This window comes from Caretta caretta, chromosome 9 (assembly GCF_965140235.1).
Source record: "Caretta caretta isolate rCarCar2 chromosome 9, rCarCar1.hap1, whole genome shotgun sequence".
In the NCBI taxonomy this organism is placed as follows: Eukaryota; Metazoa; Chordata; order Testudines; family Cheloniidae; genus Caretta; species Caretta caretta.
Genome location: NC_134214.1, coordinates 4,000,044 through 4,016,430, shown reverse-complemented (window position 1 = coordinate 4,016,430; position 16,387 = coordinate 4,000,044). Strand labels below are relative to the sequence as shown.

Genomic DNA, 16,387 nt, shown 5'->3' with positions numbered 1-16,387 from the left:
GATACTCACATTGGCCACTCTACGCAGCTCTCGGCACTCCTCCTCCGATATGACGTTATCCAGTAGCACTCGCTGCGTGCCGTTCAGCTGCTGGGAGTTATAGATGAACTTCACGTCGCTGTAGAGCAGAGAACCCCCTACGGGAAAGACAGATATAAAACAACCCTGAACATGACACCTCTTCCCTGGCTTGTCAGTCACACGGAGGCACCAGGCCAGCTGAGGTCACCTTGGTGGCGTTCCAGAGGCCTGGCTTCACAGCCGTGTAACGGAGAGCAGGATCTGGCCTCGTGTCAATAACAAAGACACAGAGGTGAAATCCGCTCCCTGCGAGAGTGCTAGAGATTCCCACTTTCTCATCAGGCTCTTTGGCAATGCACGGGCCAGACTCTAAAACGCTGCACGGAGATGCAATGGGGCCCCGGACACCAGCTTACTGGCTTTTTTCAGAGCAGCCAATAGAACCAATTCCTATTTTAAAGTCGACCCTAAATTTCCACTGTGTTCGTTCTGTAAAAGCCTTTTTTGTATTTGGCTTAACGCACTGGCCCCGGGAATAGTCATCAGCATTTTTTCTGTCTTTTTTTTTTTTTTTTTTTTTTTAACTCTGTGGCTGCTGGGAGCGAGCTGCATTATTCCAGCCCAAGGCTGCTGACAGGAGCTCTCGTTGAGGGCCAATCTGCGGTCACGGAGCGGATCTCCTCCCCCCACCCCACGCAGGGCTCCTGGGAGACAGGGAAGCTGTGGAAGAGACGGTTCTGTGCCGCTGGGGACCATTCCCTTGTGCTGCTCACAGTAGTCTCACCCCTACACTGTGTCCCCTCCAGTTTGCTGTATCCTTCTCTTGTCTCTCGTTTTCCACGTTCTAAGCTCCTTGGCGCAGGGACCATCCCACGAGGCGTGTGCAGCAGCTCGCACAAAAGGGCCTGGCTTCCCAAACGCAGCCTCCATGGGCTAGCGCATCACAAACCATTCCTCGTCCTAAGGTCCCATTACTGAAGGGGTCATTCCTAAAGGCCCTGGGAAGGGCTGGAGGCAGAAAGGCAACGGCTGTGATCGCAGACTGCTCGAACCCCAATGTTCTGCCCCCCTCCTCGTAGGCTTGATTTGGCCCAGCCGCCCTTCCATCACGCCAGAGAGGCGGCCGGGCCAAATTGCAGAGAGTGGCATTGCAACCTGGCACGCAGGGTCGCAATGCCACTCAAATTGTCCTGACAGAGGAGCCGTATCTGCTGCCTAGTTTATCTATTGCTAGAAGAGCCCCTGGCTGGGATTTGCTCTACGAAGGCTGGCCTGCACCTCCCCCTCCCATTATGCTCTGGGGCAGAGCCCATTTTCCAGGCCTGCAAGCTCGTAGGGGCACTAACATGATTTCGGGCCAGCAGAACTTCATCACGGTGTCCCGGCGCTGCAGCCGTACACAGCCCTGCTGCGACTCAGCACAATGCCGCTGTGATGCGGCATCCTTTGGCTGCGGGAGCGCTGTCAAACACCAGCTCACGAGACGTTGCACGTTTTACTGGGCCATGGGGCGCACACACTGGTTTCACGTGGTATTCCCTGGAGATTCCAGCCAAGATCCCTTTTTTGTGGAAGGATTTTACACCATCGGTTCATATCTGTTCACAATGGGTCATATCTTGGGTTGGTTTTGAGGTCCTCTTGAAATATACTGGGCAATGTATTGTCCTGATAGTATGGAGATACTGCCATCATCACTTGGCATAAGTCTGCCATGGGCCAGCATTCCACACTGCAGATTGGGGCCAGGACAGGCTTTTTGTCCTGGGTTTGTACAGCGCCTAGCTCCGAGGGTAACACAAATCAATACTAGGCAGCTGGCGAATCAGACGCCTACCTTGCAGGGAGCGGGGAAGTGATTAGCCATTTGGCTCTCTCTCCTGCGCATGGACACGGGATGAGGCCGTCCTCATTCAAACGGAAAAACAAGACAAGACAATGAGAACAAAAGTCTGTGTGTTTCGAAAACTAAACCCTCACCCCGATGTTTCTCTGGGGGGAAGGTGAAACGCTTTGGAGCCACGGGAAACAGATCTACTCTTGGAACGCCGCAATAAAAAGCGGGCCGTGGCAGAACAGCATTTCTCTCGAAATTCGGCACGATGGAACATTGCTATTAAATGCTGCTTTTTATTTTTTTTGTCAGCTGCAGCACATTGCTGTTTTGGAAGGGCCCCAGGCCAATGGAGGAGACACGATACTGAGATCCCATTGCTTGCCGAGGAATGATCTACGAAGAAGATTTAGGTTTCCTGGAAAAGGGAGCATCCCTCACAGTCTGTTTTGTTGCTTGAGGATAATATTTATTACAAACCAGCATGGATCAGAAAGAGAGGCCTGGATCAAAACCTCACACACTCGGGGCACTATCCAACCGGGCTCTGAACTTCCTGGATCTCTTATACATACACAATACAGTGGGCACATCTAAGAAAGCTTTTGTTACTGCTTCCTTCTGGATGTGCTTCCAGTAGCTCCCCATTGCTGGCAGAAGATCAACTTCAACAGGATGGAGCTGTTAAAAAGTGAATCACAAATATCCAGCAAGTTGACATGGATGTGCTGCATGTCCCAGCCAGGGAAAGGAGGGTCACTGCTACATCACAAACATGAAACTTCATCTTCCTTCTGTTTGTAGGTGCTGATCTACCTGGCGCCTGCTCTGGGCCAGGTCCCAGCATGTACCATGCAGGTGAGCTCTACAGTGCAAACGGGTAAGTGCTGGGGCTTTGCCCATGGCTAGATTGTCTTTACAAAACCGAAGGATTTGCCCTGGCCTTGCGCTGTTCACGTGGCGGTCTCCAAACACTTTACAGACATCCACCGAGCCTCTCACTGGGAAGCATCATCACCACTACTTAGAGGATGGGCAAAGGCAGGCACAAAGGGGTTAACTGGTCCCATGCAGCTGGGAATGGTACCCAGGAGCTCTGACTCGCAGTCCTCTGAGTTTAACCAGGACCAGCAGACACAATGCTGAACGCGACCGGTCCTTGTCATCGTCATCTAACTTCAGGGGTCCCAGTGGTTATATTTCCCAGACAGGCCCATATAAGCCACCAAACAGCTGACCGAGGGCTCAATTCTGCTTGCTTCACCCAAGGGAACAACCAGTGGAAGCTAACAGGAGTCCTTCTGGGAGTAAAGTGAACAAGATTTGGGGCCTGATCTACTGACCATAAATCAGTGGGGAGCTTTCCATGCAAGTTCCATGGAGCTGAGTCAGACCAATGGTCCCAAGCAGTGAAAGGCTCTGTCCCTAATCCCTTGATTTTATTACTAATCCCCACCCCACGCCATTCAGGAGTGGAGCCATAATGGTCGTCCCTTTGGGAGGCTTTTAATTTTTGGCGATATTTTTGTAATTCCAGCCATCCGCTGGGGAAAGCCACGAATGATGCCAACTGTATGCTACAGTTACAACAGATCACTTGCAGCCAAAAATAAAAAGGAGCCGTATTAGTTCTGACAGCTAATATGTGCTCCGAGATTCATTCAATCAAACCTCTGGCCAACTTTGTGCACAAACGGGGGTGGCCAACCCAAAGGAGTTTGGCATCAGAGTTCAGAGGCAAAACCCAAGTCCTCAAATTCTCAGGAGACACCAAGACCTTCTGAGGATCAGCTGTTTGGAGATCCAGCAGCTCCATTTCTGCATAGCCCAGCAGCTCTAGCCCTGTGGAGCCTCTAAGCCTTGCAGCAATGCAGCTCCACATCACGTTCAGGACTGGGGAAACCATGCGCACTCCCCACCACAGGCAATGAAACCAGCAGCTTCTGGAGTAATGCTAACGGTGGGGAGTTTGGCTAACTTTGGCAATCCTCATCCCTCCCTGCCCTGCTTCGTGCCCTCTCCAGGCTCAGGGGACACAACCAATCTTCAGTAAAACCTGAATTCGAGTGAATTAAGGTTTGCCTGTAACTTCAAAGCCAGGTGAATGCTTAGCTCAAAACAAATATGATCTTTGCACCCCGAGTGCCTGCTCCGTGTGGCCAGGGCTGAAACGAGGATGGCAGGAGGTGGCTTGGTGCGTGGAGAAGCTGAAGCTGCCGTCCCTTTCCTCCCGGTACTCTGGGAGCCCATCCTCAAGAGCAGTATTTTCTGGAGAGGCTCGTGATGTGTTGGCTGGCTTTGGCGTCTGCCAGGGCTGACCCTACAACATTGGGATGTTTATCCTGGCAGAGAGGAGCCCAGTGTGGGTCGAGATCAAAGAACAAAAAAAAACCTGAAGGAATAAAAGGCCTTACAAACGTGTTTAGGTTCCTAACAGCCGGTTTGCACAGAGCTGACCCAGCCAACTTGCAGCAGCCGCCTTGGGAGCTGTAATGCAAACACTGCATCCTTGTATCACACCGTAGGTATGTACTTGGCTAGGCTCCTCCAGCCTCCCGGGCCTGTGGTTACAACTGCAGCGGGATCAAGCTGTTGATCACACATATACAGTGACTGCACTAATGATTTGTTTGGCCTCCAGTGTGTCCCGAGACTTTATATGCTCTTGAGCAGAGGGGCTCCGATATCTCAGGCATCAAAACAAGCTGGAATGGAACAGGGCAACAAGGTCACTGGCATTTTCTTTCTAGACACCATGGGGGCCCAGATTCTGATCTAAATGACACATGTGGGAATCTGCAGCAAGTCCACTGAGCTCAGTGAAATTATGCCTATGCAAAGCCAGGACAGGAAAGAATCAGGTCCCAAATGTGTCCCGGACAGAGTCTGTCACAAAGGGTTTTTCTGGGCAAATCTCTGAAAGGAATGAAAAATAAAACCCATTTTTTCCAATTTTTGGAGAGTGTTTTTTCAGATTTTTTACAAACAAAAACCAATCCTTTTTCCTCGTGCCCCCCTTCTCTTCCTTTTCTTCTCTTCTTTTTTCACTGGAAACAGGGAAAATAAAAAGGGAATTAAAAGGGGGGGGAGAAGACAGAAACTGAAAATCTTTTAGTTTTGGTACGTGTTTTTTCCTGAAAATTTGGAGAATTTCAGCTAAAGTGAAAATTTCGCACAAAAATTAAAGAAAGAAAAAACAAAAAACCAAACCAATTAGCTTTTGTACTAGGCAACTTGCTTGAAAGCTCTCAAATACCAGACTTTCCTACATTGCTTGTGCTGTGCCGGGGATTGAGAGCAATAGATTGATCACTTACGGCGATGGTGGGCCAAACGCAGCCCCTGGAGGGACATGCAACGTGGTATAAGGCTGCCAGGACACTCAGCTCAGGAGGGGGAAGATTTGTTGCTGCTGAGAGTTGTGCCTTGATATTAAGGAAGACGGTGACCGCAATGTGCTCCATTGCATGCAAACTGGGCTCAGCCGCTGATGATCTGAATAAATAGCTGATGTGGCCCTGGCAAGCGCAAATGTTGGTTTCCTCTAGTTTTGATCACACAGTGTTATTAATGCTCTGCATCATTTTTGACTGCAACCACTGACTATGATTTCCAAAGGGAGCAATGGCCAGGATTACCCGGGAAACTTTGCAAGATCTTGTTACAATGATAGCCAGAGGGCAGAACCGTCCCCTGGCCCCATCCAAAGAGCAGAGCAAAGGTCCTGATATTTGACATGATTTTCTCTCCCAAGCAAGCAAGATGGAGCTGGCTTAGCGGTGGAGACAGGAGATCTGCTATGGCTGGCTTGCTGTCAGACTGCTTTGAAGCGAAGGAATGGCTTTGGAATTTGGCAAGAGCACACCTGATTTCAAAATCATCCGAGGGAAAAGCTCAGCTCTTAGTATAATAATTGATGGCTAGTCTCTCTGACAGGGAAACAATCACTGAACCAGTTGAAACCCCTGCAGATAATGTGCCTACCAGGCGTTAAAAGGAAATAACTTGAACTAAGCCAAGATATGAAATTGTAGGAGAACAAGGAGAACAAATATGCAGTGTTCACTGGAATCAGAGGATAGGCCTAGGGCTGCTAGCAAAGTGGTGGGGGCTGGGAATTCCCCCAAAAGTCTAATGCTTCACTGTCACTCAGCGTGTGACTTCGGGCAACAGGGAAAATACTTGCCTCCAGGGGTAACGTGTGAGGATTAACAGCCGGACCATGTTTGGAAGGTGAAAGGTGCCACAGAGCACTAAGGGTACATAGTGCTCAGGATCAGTATAAATCACAACACGGGAACTGCCATTTCAGAGCAGCACCTAATCCAGTCTCCAAGCTCCAAATTCTGAGCTCAGTGGAGAGCACTCAGCAGCTTGCAGAATTAGGCCCTAATTGCAGGGCATCATGATGGCAAAAGCAATAGGTCCCTCACTTTGGCAGCGTCACGCAGGGTTGTAACAAACAGAACTGCAAATCCCACAGCTGACACTAGGATGTGACTCCATGGCTTCATCCCCTCTAGCGACAGAATACGTGTCTTCATGGCTCACAGAAAGCCTCTGGTTTGGGTGGAGACCCTTGGCGCAGACTTACCCTCCCGCAGCTCTCGATCCATTTTGGGTGCAGGCTTCTTTTCCAGAGACAGTGCGGGACCATCTGCCAGCTCACTGTTAACACCCGAGGGGATTCTGGGGAGCAGGAGAGAAGAGGAAAAGCCATGAGTTTTCAGTGGGTTTCAGATTCTGGGAATGCTGCTTTTTTTGCAGCCACCAGAAAAATCAGTAACACACACACACACGCACACAGGAAAGGAAAGGAAAGGAAAGGAAAGGAAAGGAGGCGCTGTTCAAAACAGAGTAGGGATTTGGGGTGCTCAACCTGAGACACCTTCAAAAAAGAGACCAGATTTTTTTTGGCAGGGCATAATTTTGCACTTACTGGAAACTGGACCCCTTTATGGTGTCTGGGCCCCTAAAATCATGAGTCATTTTGAAAACGCTGGCCTCAGTGTTTGTATGTTGGTTGCACGATCTTGACGTCTAAACCGGTACCACCAGAAACTAGCACTTGAGGAAAAGAACAGCATGGCAGACATGTTTAATAATTCAAATATCCAGTGCTGTCCTATAACAGCACAGCTCCTAACGAACCACGGGATTGCTGCTGGGGTCATGGGTCACATCCATTCAAACTACCTTTTTAAAACAAAAACCAAACCTTTGGGGTAGTATTTTGTGCTTTTGAAAGGTACCACCAAATAGTCACACCAAAGAGACTGAAGCTCCCCAGAGCAGGTTCCTTAGGTTTATGAGCAGCAGCCGTGCATGGGATACCTAGGGAGGTGGTGGAATCTCCTTCCGTGGGGGTTTTTAAGGTCAGGCTTGACAAAGCCCTGGCTGGGATGATTTAGTTGGGGGTTGGTCCTGCTTTGAGCAGGGGGTTGGACTAGATGACCTCCTGAGGTCCCTTCCAACCCTGATCTTCTATGATTCTATGCCATATTGCCTCATCAGTGGAGCTTATCTGTGACCCAGAGGCACTGCAGGGATACATGTGCAGCCCCGCACCCTGCTCTATGCACCCATCAGGTCTCACAAGCTAAACACACTGGGACCTCCCAGGAACACCTCCATGCTGCAGGAAGGCTATGAGTGCTTCCACAGGTGATGCTCCCCCCTCTGAAGGAGTCCGGCGCCCATGGCCCAGCATGGAGGTGAGGTGCTATCCTTTGCATGAGATGCGAGCGTCTCAAAACCCTGTGTTCTAAGGAGAGCAGCATGTTCTCTGCACTCACACACAGCACTGGGGCTGAGGAGATCCAGGTTCTAGCTCTTGGCTGGTTGGGTAGCCTTGGTCAAGTCACTTGGGCGCTCCGTGTCTCAGTTTCCCCATCAGTAAAACCTGGCTAACACCGTTTCCCTACTCGATCGGGGTGTTGGGAGGTTTAATTCATGAATGTTTGTGAGACATTCAGATAAAACCATGATGGGTGCTACAGAAAGGTCTGTAACTAGATGGAAAAGGGACCCATCATTTCCACTGAGTTACTGAGCTTGCTGGGCTATGTGGAGTTCAGGACTGGAAACATCAGGTACCGCTTCGGCTATCTTCAGCAAACGGGCTGGTCTCTCGATCACAGCAGCGGCCATTTTAAAACCCTGTGCTCATTCCTGCGAAACCTTCAGTTCAGAAAACAAGGTTGTGCCTTTGGTCAGGGACTTACCTGTGCTCGTCCTGACGGGCACCGGAGCGCCTCCAGTAGGTCTGCAACAAGAGAGGGGGGTGGGTTCTTTACACGGAATGATCAAAGTGACCCACGAAAAAATACATGCTTTGTGTGTGTATAAAAAGATCTTCTACACTTTCCACGGCATGCCTCCGATGAAGCAAGCTGTAGCTCACGAAAGCTCACGCTCAAATAAATTGGTTAGTCTCTAAGGTGCCACAAGCCATGCTATGAAGTCTACATCGACATTCAAACTGCTCCGAGAGGGTTCAGATCCTCGTATCTCTATCAGGACCATTCCCTCTCCCCACATGTGAGGGAAAGGTACACAGGTCACAGTGTCAGCAAATGGCACAAAGCGCCCACGTAATGGCTGTGGCATTGGTTCTCCCAAAGAAAAGGTGAGGCAGAAGGGAAAGGAGTGAAGAATCTGCATGCATATTCCACTCTGCACTTCCACATGGGTGGAGTCATGGGTGCATGGCTTTGGAGCACTGTCGCAGTCCAGTGGCATTCAGGATGTTCTCTAATCTGCAAATCCATTACTTCAGTTGCTTACAAAGGATGGTCCAATGGCTAACACACTGGCCTGGGGCCCATGTTCAATCCTCTACTCTGCCACAGACTTCCTGTGTACCCTTGGGCAAGTTACTTAGCCTCTCTGTGTCTGCCTCAGTTTCCCCAACAGCAAAACATGGCTAACATGACTTCCCCAGTAGACAAGAATGCTGGGAGGTTTAGTTCTTTAACTGAGTGCTTCACAGATGACAAAACCATGACGAGCATCACTGAAAGGTCTGTAACTAGACTGAAAAGGGGCCCATATTAAAGAATGTGAGACAGCCAGCTACTACAGTGACAGGGGTCTGACAGGTGGGGTCTGTCTCTGTTACACACTGGTAACACCTGTATGGCTTGTCAGGCCAATACATTCTTCTGGACTTAAACGGACGTTGATAGACTGCTTTGAGACATACCTCATCCCTCACTTCACATGCTTGGCCTTGCTAATGGGGACAGAAAACCAGACTGAAATCAGGCGGCAAAGTTTGGAACTAACAAACTGCAATGGCAAGGAAGAGCTACATGTCGTTACCGGCTCAGTGTATGCGAATCCCAGGCCAGTTGCTCCCGTCTGCAAGAGGTCAGACTCCAGCTTATGACGCCTCAGAAACTTGGCAGCCTCCTGCAATAGCCGAGGGAAGGGAGAAGGAAGCGTGAGGCTGGTCAGGGCATGAGCCTCCAATTCAGGATTCCTGCATGACCGCGGGCGATTCACTGAGGCAACAAGTGCAGACAGTTGCCACAGCGATGGAAGGGGTTTTCCGTAGCTGGAGGAACTGCCCCAGCCCCCGAGAGGCAGTGCCAAGGCTGCTGGAAGAAACGACCAAACGGCGTCTACACTGGGGTTTACGTCGGCTGAACGAGGTCTCTCAGAGGTGTGAATTTTTCATACCCCCTAAGCAAAGAAGCTAGGTCAACCTAAATTTTAGGTGTAGACCAGGCCTCAGGTTCTCTGCACCCCTCCTTCCCCTCTGTACACGGGCATAACAGCCCTGCCCTACTGCAGAGGGTTGCTGTGAGGCTAAATTCCTTGCCGATTGTGGGGCACTATGCAAATCGGAGCCAGATAAGTATCTAAGACACATCCAGCTCTGGCAGGAGGAGACGTCTCTCAGGGCTGTGACGGGAACATTCTCCAGCATGGGAAAGGGACCCACTATGGGAAAATTATCGCTAGAAAGACATTTCCTCCAGTGGTGACTCAATAAGTCCTGTTTCGTCATCTGACACAAGGCTAATCCCCACCCCACTTACTGCAGAGCTGTTCCCTGCAGAACAGTTTGGAGTGCTTTGCCCAGTCTAGCTTTAAATGACTCAAGCGGTAAGACTGGCTTTCACCACTTCCCCAGTTGACTAACAGCCGGGACTGTCTGGAGTTCTCCGGATGCTCCTTATCCTATTTCATCACACTGCTCCTACTCCTGTCCTCCTAAACAATCCCTCTCCCTCCTTGGGCCATACACCTACGTGGGCATCACATCCCCCCTGCTTGGTTGTCATCTGGCTAAAAACGGTCACACCAGCCACTGGCATTAATCCCGAACGTGACCAAGAGAGCCACCTGGCCACAATCCTTTAACTTTTCCTCAACATCGGTGATGGTACTAGGAGATTGCCAAATTGCTGCATCAGTTGAGCTACTTCCAAACAATGCTTCAGTTGTGGTGCCATGCAGGGTAATTTCAATACATTTATGTATTCTTACCTCTCTGGGTTTGATGGTCTCCGGGTCCATAGCCTCTTCCAAAAGGCTCTTGTAATAATCCGCGTTCTCCAAGACAGCTTCATCGTCCGGGTGGAACAGGAGGTAGGACTTGGCACATTCTAGGGCTTTCATGTACTCGCCAACTGCAAGGGAGCAGAGCAGAGGTTGGGGACGGCATGGAGACTACATGGCATGACTGATCCAGAGGACTCAGAGGTGACAGGTGTGTTGCAGCTAACTAGGGGGAGAGATAAGGAAGAAGCCAGCCAGAGACGGATGGATGAGACTTTTCACTCGTACAGACTTTCACCTGATGGCCCCCAGGCTCATGATAGACATTTATGAATCAGCTCCACCACAGCCCTCTGAAATAGCTCTGTCTTATTATCTCAATTTTACATAGGGGGAAACCGAGGCACAGAGAAGTTATGTGGCTTTTCCAAGGCCACCCAGCAAATCAGGGGACGGAGCTAGGACAGAAGCCTGGAATCAGCAGCAGACCACAGTCCCTGAGAGAAAATAAGGGGGATGGAAATCAGTGAATATGAGAAATGAGCAAGCTCCCAGTTTTAAGTCGGATTTATGATTCTCATGTTGTTTATTGCCACATTTGCTTATTCTCGGGCTCTTAGTATATTCCTCTCTAGGACACCGATTGTAGGTGCTTTTAATAAACAGACCATTGTCTTATCCTACATGTTGTTTTACTATCGACAATAAGCACAAGTAATTACTTCTATGGTCTTGCCAATGCTCGCGATTTTGTTGCGACTCTCGCGATCTTTGTTGTTTATTTTAGGTTGTTACAGGAGATTCTCAGTTTACCTTTTGTTAAAAGAGAAGTTTATAGCCCTAGCGTTTGCAGTAAAAAAGCTCAAAAACACAAACTCCAAAGGCTCAGAAACCAGAAAGCCAACGAAAAGATCCCAAAACGTATCATTAAAAAAAGAATCTCATGATTGTTAAGCCAATCTCATGAGTTTGTGGTGGTTGGTTGTGAGCAAATAAGGCTGGTGATGCTACTTTTTATAAAAGCACTTAGAGCCAGACTTTTTAAAGCTTATTTAGGGGCTAAAGACACAGATAAGCACACAGTGGGATTTTCAACAGTGCGTTGGCATCCAACTCCCCCACCTGGTGCCTATTTAGGCACCTAAATAACCTTTAAAAATATGGCCCTTCACTCTTTGCACTTCATTCAGCTTGGAGAGTAACACTAGGCAGGGCTCTTCCACTCTCAGTTTTTAACTGGATTTATTTTCTGGTTCTCATGCTCTCATAGACTAATGTCAGAAGGGACCATCTATTCTAGTCTGACTTCCTACACACTGCAGCCCACATAACCTCACCCGCTCCTGAAATAGACCCCCAACTTCTGGCTGAGTTACTAAAGCCCTCAAGTCATGGTTTAAAGACTTCAACTTACAGAGAATCCACCATTTACACTAGTTTAAACCAGCAAGTGACCCACACCCCAGGCTGCAGAGGTCTCTGCCAATCTGACCTGGGGGAAAAGTCCTTCTAGACCCCAAATACGGTGATTGGTTAGACCCTGAACATGTGGGAAAGACCCACCAGGCAGATACCTGAGAAAGAATTCTCTGCAGTAGCTCAGAGCCCTCCCCATCTACTGTCCCATCTCCAGCCAGGGGGGATTTTTGTTACTGGCAGCTGCCAATGGGCCACATGCCATCGTAGGCAGTCTCATCATACCATCCCCTCCATACACTTATCAAGCTCAGTCTGGGAGCCAGTTATTTTTTTTGCCCCCACTGCTCCCCTTGGGAGGCTGCTCCAGAACTTCACACCTCTGATGGTTAGAAATCTTTGTCTAATTTTGAGCCTAAACTTGTTGATGGCCAGTTTACGTCCATTTGTTCTTGTGCCCACATTGGCACTTAACTTAAATAACTCCTCTCCCTTCCTGGCATTTATCCCTCTGATGTATTTATAGAGAACAATCAGATCTCCCTATAGACTTTGTTTGGTTAGGCTAAACAAGCCATGCTCTTTGAGTCCTTTCATAAGCTAGCCAGTGCCATTACGTTGTGATGGCATACACCCTACAGGAGAATATTTAAATCCCCAACTAAAGCAGTCCCCACTAACCCGAAAAGAGTAACAAAAGCAAGCAAGGGCTGCTAGAAATGGAGAAACACAGCTTTACCTCTGTAATAGGCAAACTGCAAGTAGTCATAATGGAGAGGAAGGTAGTTCTCAATGGGTGATAAACGCCCAGGACGGGTGGCAAGTTCTCGGACACACTCATGTTGACACACCAGGATCTGCATGTAGTGATCTGCAAGGGAGAGAGAGATATCATAGAATCACAGAATATGAGGGTTGGAAGGGACCTCAGGAGGTCATCTAGTCCAACCCCCTGCTCAAAGCAGGACCAATCCCCAATTTTTGCCCCAGATCCCTAAATGGCCCCCTCAAGGATTGAGCTCACAACCCTGGGTTTAGCAGGCCAATGCTCAAACCACTGAGCTATCCCTCCCCCCAGATATGACAATGTCTGTGCTCAGAAGGCTGATGATCAGCTCTTGAGAGATGGACTCAGCTGGGTTTATGGAGAACAACTTTCATGGCACAAGTAGACCAAAGACACAGGGGCCCCATCCTGTAAGCTGCTGAGTATATTCTGAGAAGTCAGTGGGAACATGCTGTCCATGCCCAATATCTGGGCCTTCTGTCATGTTCCTTTCTAACAGGACTCATAACTCAACTCAGGTCTTGAACATCTTGCAAGCACATAGTCTTCAGGCACAGCTTGGTTGCAGGTGTCTGATGTTTTACTCTGTGTTAACTTCCAAGGGTGTTAATTTTGCACACATGGTGAGGAGAGACTGTACTGCAGAAACCACTATTTTGGTCTAAAGCCACAGCAAAGCCACCTCAACATACAATAGGCCTCTTGAGAGATCTTTGCAATGGGAATCAACAGAAGTTGTCAGACTCGGAGGGTCAAAATTCGGAGGGACACCAAGAAGGAGATCAAAGAAACCTGAGATGTGAAAGACTTATGAAGTCATCTAGCCAATTGGGTGAGGAACAGGGTAAGATTGCTCTCTACTACATATTTTCCAGTGGTTTGTTCAAACCATTTTTAAATGGGTCTTGCAACAAGGTTTCCACTGCTTCCTTTTGGAGACTAATCTATAAAATAACAGGCTCTATTCGAAAGTTCTGACTGATGCACAGCCCATAATTTCCTGTGTTCAATTTCCCCCCTTGACAGCGGAATATACTTCTTTGGGAGCACTCTTTCAAAAGACTTAAGAACTGGATCTTTGATCCTTTCTCTATTGCAAGAGCAAAACGCACAATACGGGACACATCCCAACTGAGTGACAGTTTGAGATTAATACTGCTGCAAGCCAGGCTGGGAAATTCAATGCAACCATTCAAGCTAAGCCGGACGGAATGTGTACTAATAATATTAAGGGGAGGAATGCTATCGACAGAACCTTTCTGTTCATTGCTTCTTAAAGAGGACACATTTCTCCGGTTAGTTTAACTGAATGGCAAGCATCTGCCATAAACAAGATTTCTAACTGGTGACAGCACACAGTACAAGCCAAAGCGGACATCTGATTCCACTTTGGGACCTTTTCTGCAATGTACTTACAAATCGACTTTGCTTGCTGTGCCTCTGTATGCAATTAAAATCTTTAAGGAACAAACATAGGTTTGAAACAAAACATGAGCTCTGCTACCAGAGCGCTCCCCCGAGCTGCCAAAACACTGGCTTTAGGAATTTGCACTGAAATCAAGTGGAAACTCAAAACAGGACCCGTCTTGCTCTGGGGATTCAAAGAACTGTTAGCGTGAGTGGACATTTAATTTCCCAGACACACTCTGCATCGTGCACTAAAGAGAGAGTGGGGGAGGGGAAAGCTAAACTTTAAACCTACTGGCAGCATCCTAGATCTGAAGGTTGGCAGCAAATCCTAATATCAATCATCACTGACATACAGTGCTTCCCCTCAATGCTCTCAAAGCGTCCTTCAAAACTTTACGGCGATCGTGCAGGAATCATTACCTGCCACTGAAATGCAGCCACCTCTGGGGTGGAGAGTGGCAGCACCACAAAATAGCTCAGGATAGGGAATGAAACATGGTTTTGGAGAAACTTAAAACCATTTTCTCAGTAGCATCAGAATTCCCTCTTTCCACTAAATATAATGAGGCTGGGAACCAGAGACCTGTCAGTAAATTATGGAGTAAGACATCCTGTCATGTATCACTCTCAGTCCTCTGTAGAAAGACAAGTAACAGCAACGGGAGTCTACGTTATTTTGCCAAGCTGCTCCAGTCAAGCTGGTTTCTATGGGTGGCTGGATGGCTCTGGGACTTGGTAATAGGCTATAAACTCTTTCACCTCCTGGTCACGGATTTAAGTCTCAGTGAGAACTGAAAACCTTTCCCATGGGATGGCTGTTCAATAGCCTCTGGGAAGGGAGTTTCTTGGTCATTCTCAAGTTCCCAATGGACAGTATCACAAAAACCATTCACAGCACTGGCTCCAGTAGGCAGCAAGGCCAAGGGCTGAGCTGGTCAAGGACACGGAAGAATCTTCTCAGTCTAGATGAGGTCCCTCCGCGTCCATTGTGAGAAACAGAGTGAAGGGAGGTTGCACTGCCCACACTTTATCTGCTCCGGGGCTTCACGCTCCGGAGCTCCAAGCCTAGCACCTTTCACTAACGTCACGGCGACGCTCCTCTTCCTCCCGGTACGACCTGATTCCGTTGCTGCTCTGACTATTCCCCAAACGACTCCCCCCCCCCCCCCCCGAAACGCACGCAATTGCCATCAGAGTGCAAAGCCGCTGAACGCAGCAAGAGCAACATACGTGCACTAAACCAGCATGAGTTCTGCCAACTTTGAATGTGTCCCACCTGCAGCTTTGCCAAATGATCTCCCCAAAGGAGGTGATCAAAGCTGTCTGACGCTAGGACTGTCTCCTCGGGACTCACGGCAAAGAACCCTCTGTTTGGAAAGAGGTGGGAACTCAGCAGTGCTGGTCTCTGGGCGCATGCTCCAGGGGCAGGAGGAGCTGCAGATTTTCCTGGTCTCCTGCATGATGATGCCCAGGGTTTGGTATAGGTAACCTGAGAGGATGGATGGCAGAGCCGTGTTAACCTATCACACAGAGACTCTTAGGGCTTATCTGCACACAAAAGTGGTACTTTCATTATACCGGCGTAGTTTTAACTATGTTGGTATAGTTAAAGCACTACAAGCCTCCTAGTATGGACAGGGTTACACAGTTATAAAAAGGTGCTTACACTGCGATAGCTTATTCCTGTATGGAAAGGGGAATAAGATATTCCAGAAGAAGACACCTTTATGCCACTATAACTATATCTACACTAGGGTATGTACTGGTGTATCTACATTGGCTGGGGTTGGGAGTGGGGAATGACATCCCTAACTGACATACAGGTATGAAATTTACCTGCAGATCAGGCCTTTGAAAACTTCTCTTTTTTTCTTGCATGAGTAAATATTAAAAAAACAAACAAACAATCTGCTGTCTCGTTCCAAAAATGATCAATCGATAGATCATCAGGCAAAGAGTCTTCCCTCTTGTTGTGCTCATGGTTTCCCATCTCATTGCTCTCAGTTAGGCTCTCGACTTTGTACTAGCAAATGAGTTTTGACACAAATAAAAACTAATCTGCATTTGAATGGAAATATTTTCCATAGCAGCAGAAGAAAAACAATCCCCCCAAAACCATGCATCAGCTCTCAGAGCTGACAGGCCAACTGCAGATATATGAGACTTCTGAGGCCAAGTGGGCTCAAATGTATTGTTATGCTTTCCCTTACTGCTAATTACAGGCAATTAAGTTTATGGAGAGAGGGCTCCCACTTAACCCTGCCTTGCTCAGGGCCACAAATGCAAATCAAAGGACAGTAGAGCAGCAGTGTTCAATTCCCTGCACAGGTTTCTAATCTCTAGTAATTCTTTGCCGCTTCCGCATTATTCTAGCATCTATCCTATTTTTTTTCGTCAGTGTCCCCGGCCTT

The 16,387-nt window shown here is 48.4% G+C and overlaps 1 protein-coding gene across 3 annotated transcripts in view; it reads right to left on the bottom strand.

Annotated features, from left to right (window-relative positions):
* Window positions 1–16,387, bottom strand: part of P3H2 (prolyl 3-hydroxylase 2) — a 121,475-nt gene that overhangs the window by 8,312 nt on the left and 96,776 nt on the right. For all 3 annotated transcript variants that reach the window (XM_048864309.2, XM_048864311.2, XM_048864310.2), the window contains exons 4-9: window positions 12,519–12,650; window positions 10,352–10,494; window positions 9,179–9,268; window positions 8,080–8,120; window positions 6,450–6,544; window positions 10–137 (exon numbers count right to left, since the gene is read on the bottom strand). In XM_048864309.2, coding sequence (XP_048720266.2) covers window positions 10–137; window positions 6,450–6,544; window positions 8,080–8,120; window positions 9,179–9,268; window positions 10,352–10,494; window positions 12,519–12,650 — 629 coding nt within the window. The remainder of the gene's footprint in view (window positions 1–9; window positions 138–6,449; window positions 6,545–8,079; window positions 8,121–9,178; window positions 9,269–10,351; window positions 10,495–12,518; window positions 12,651–16,387) is intronic.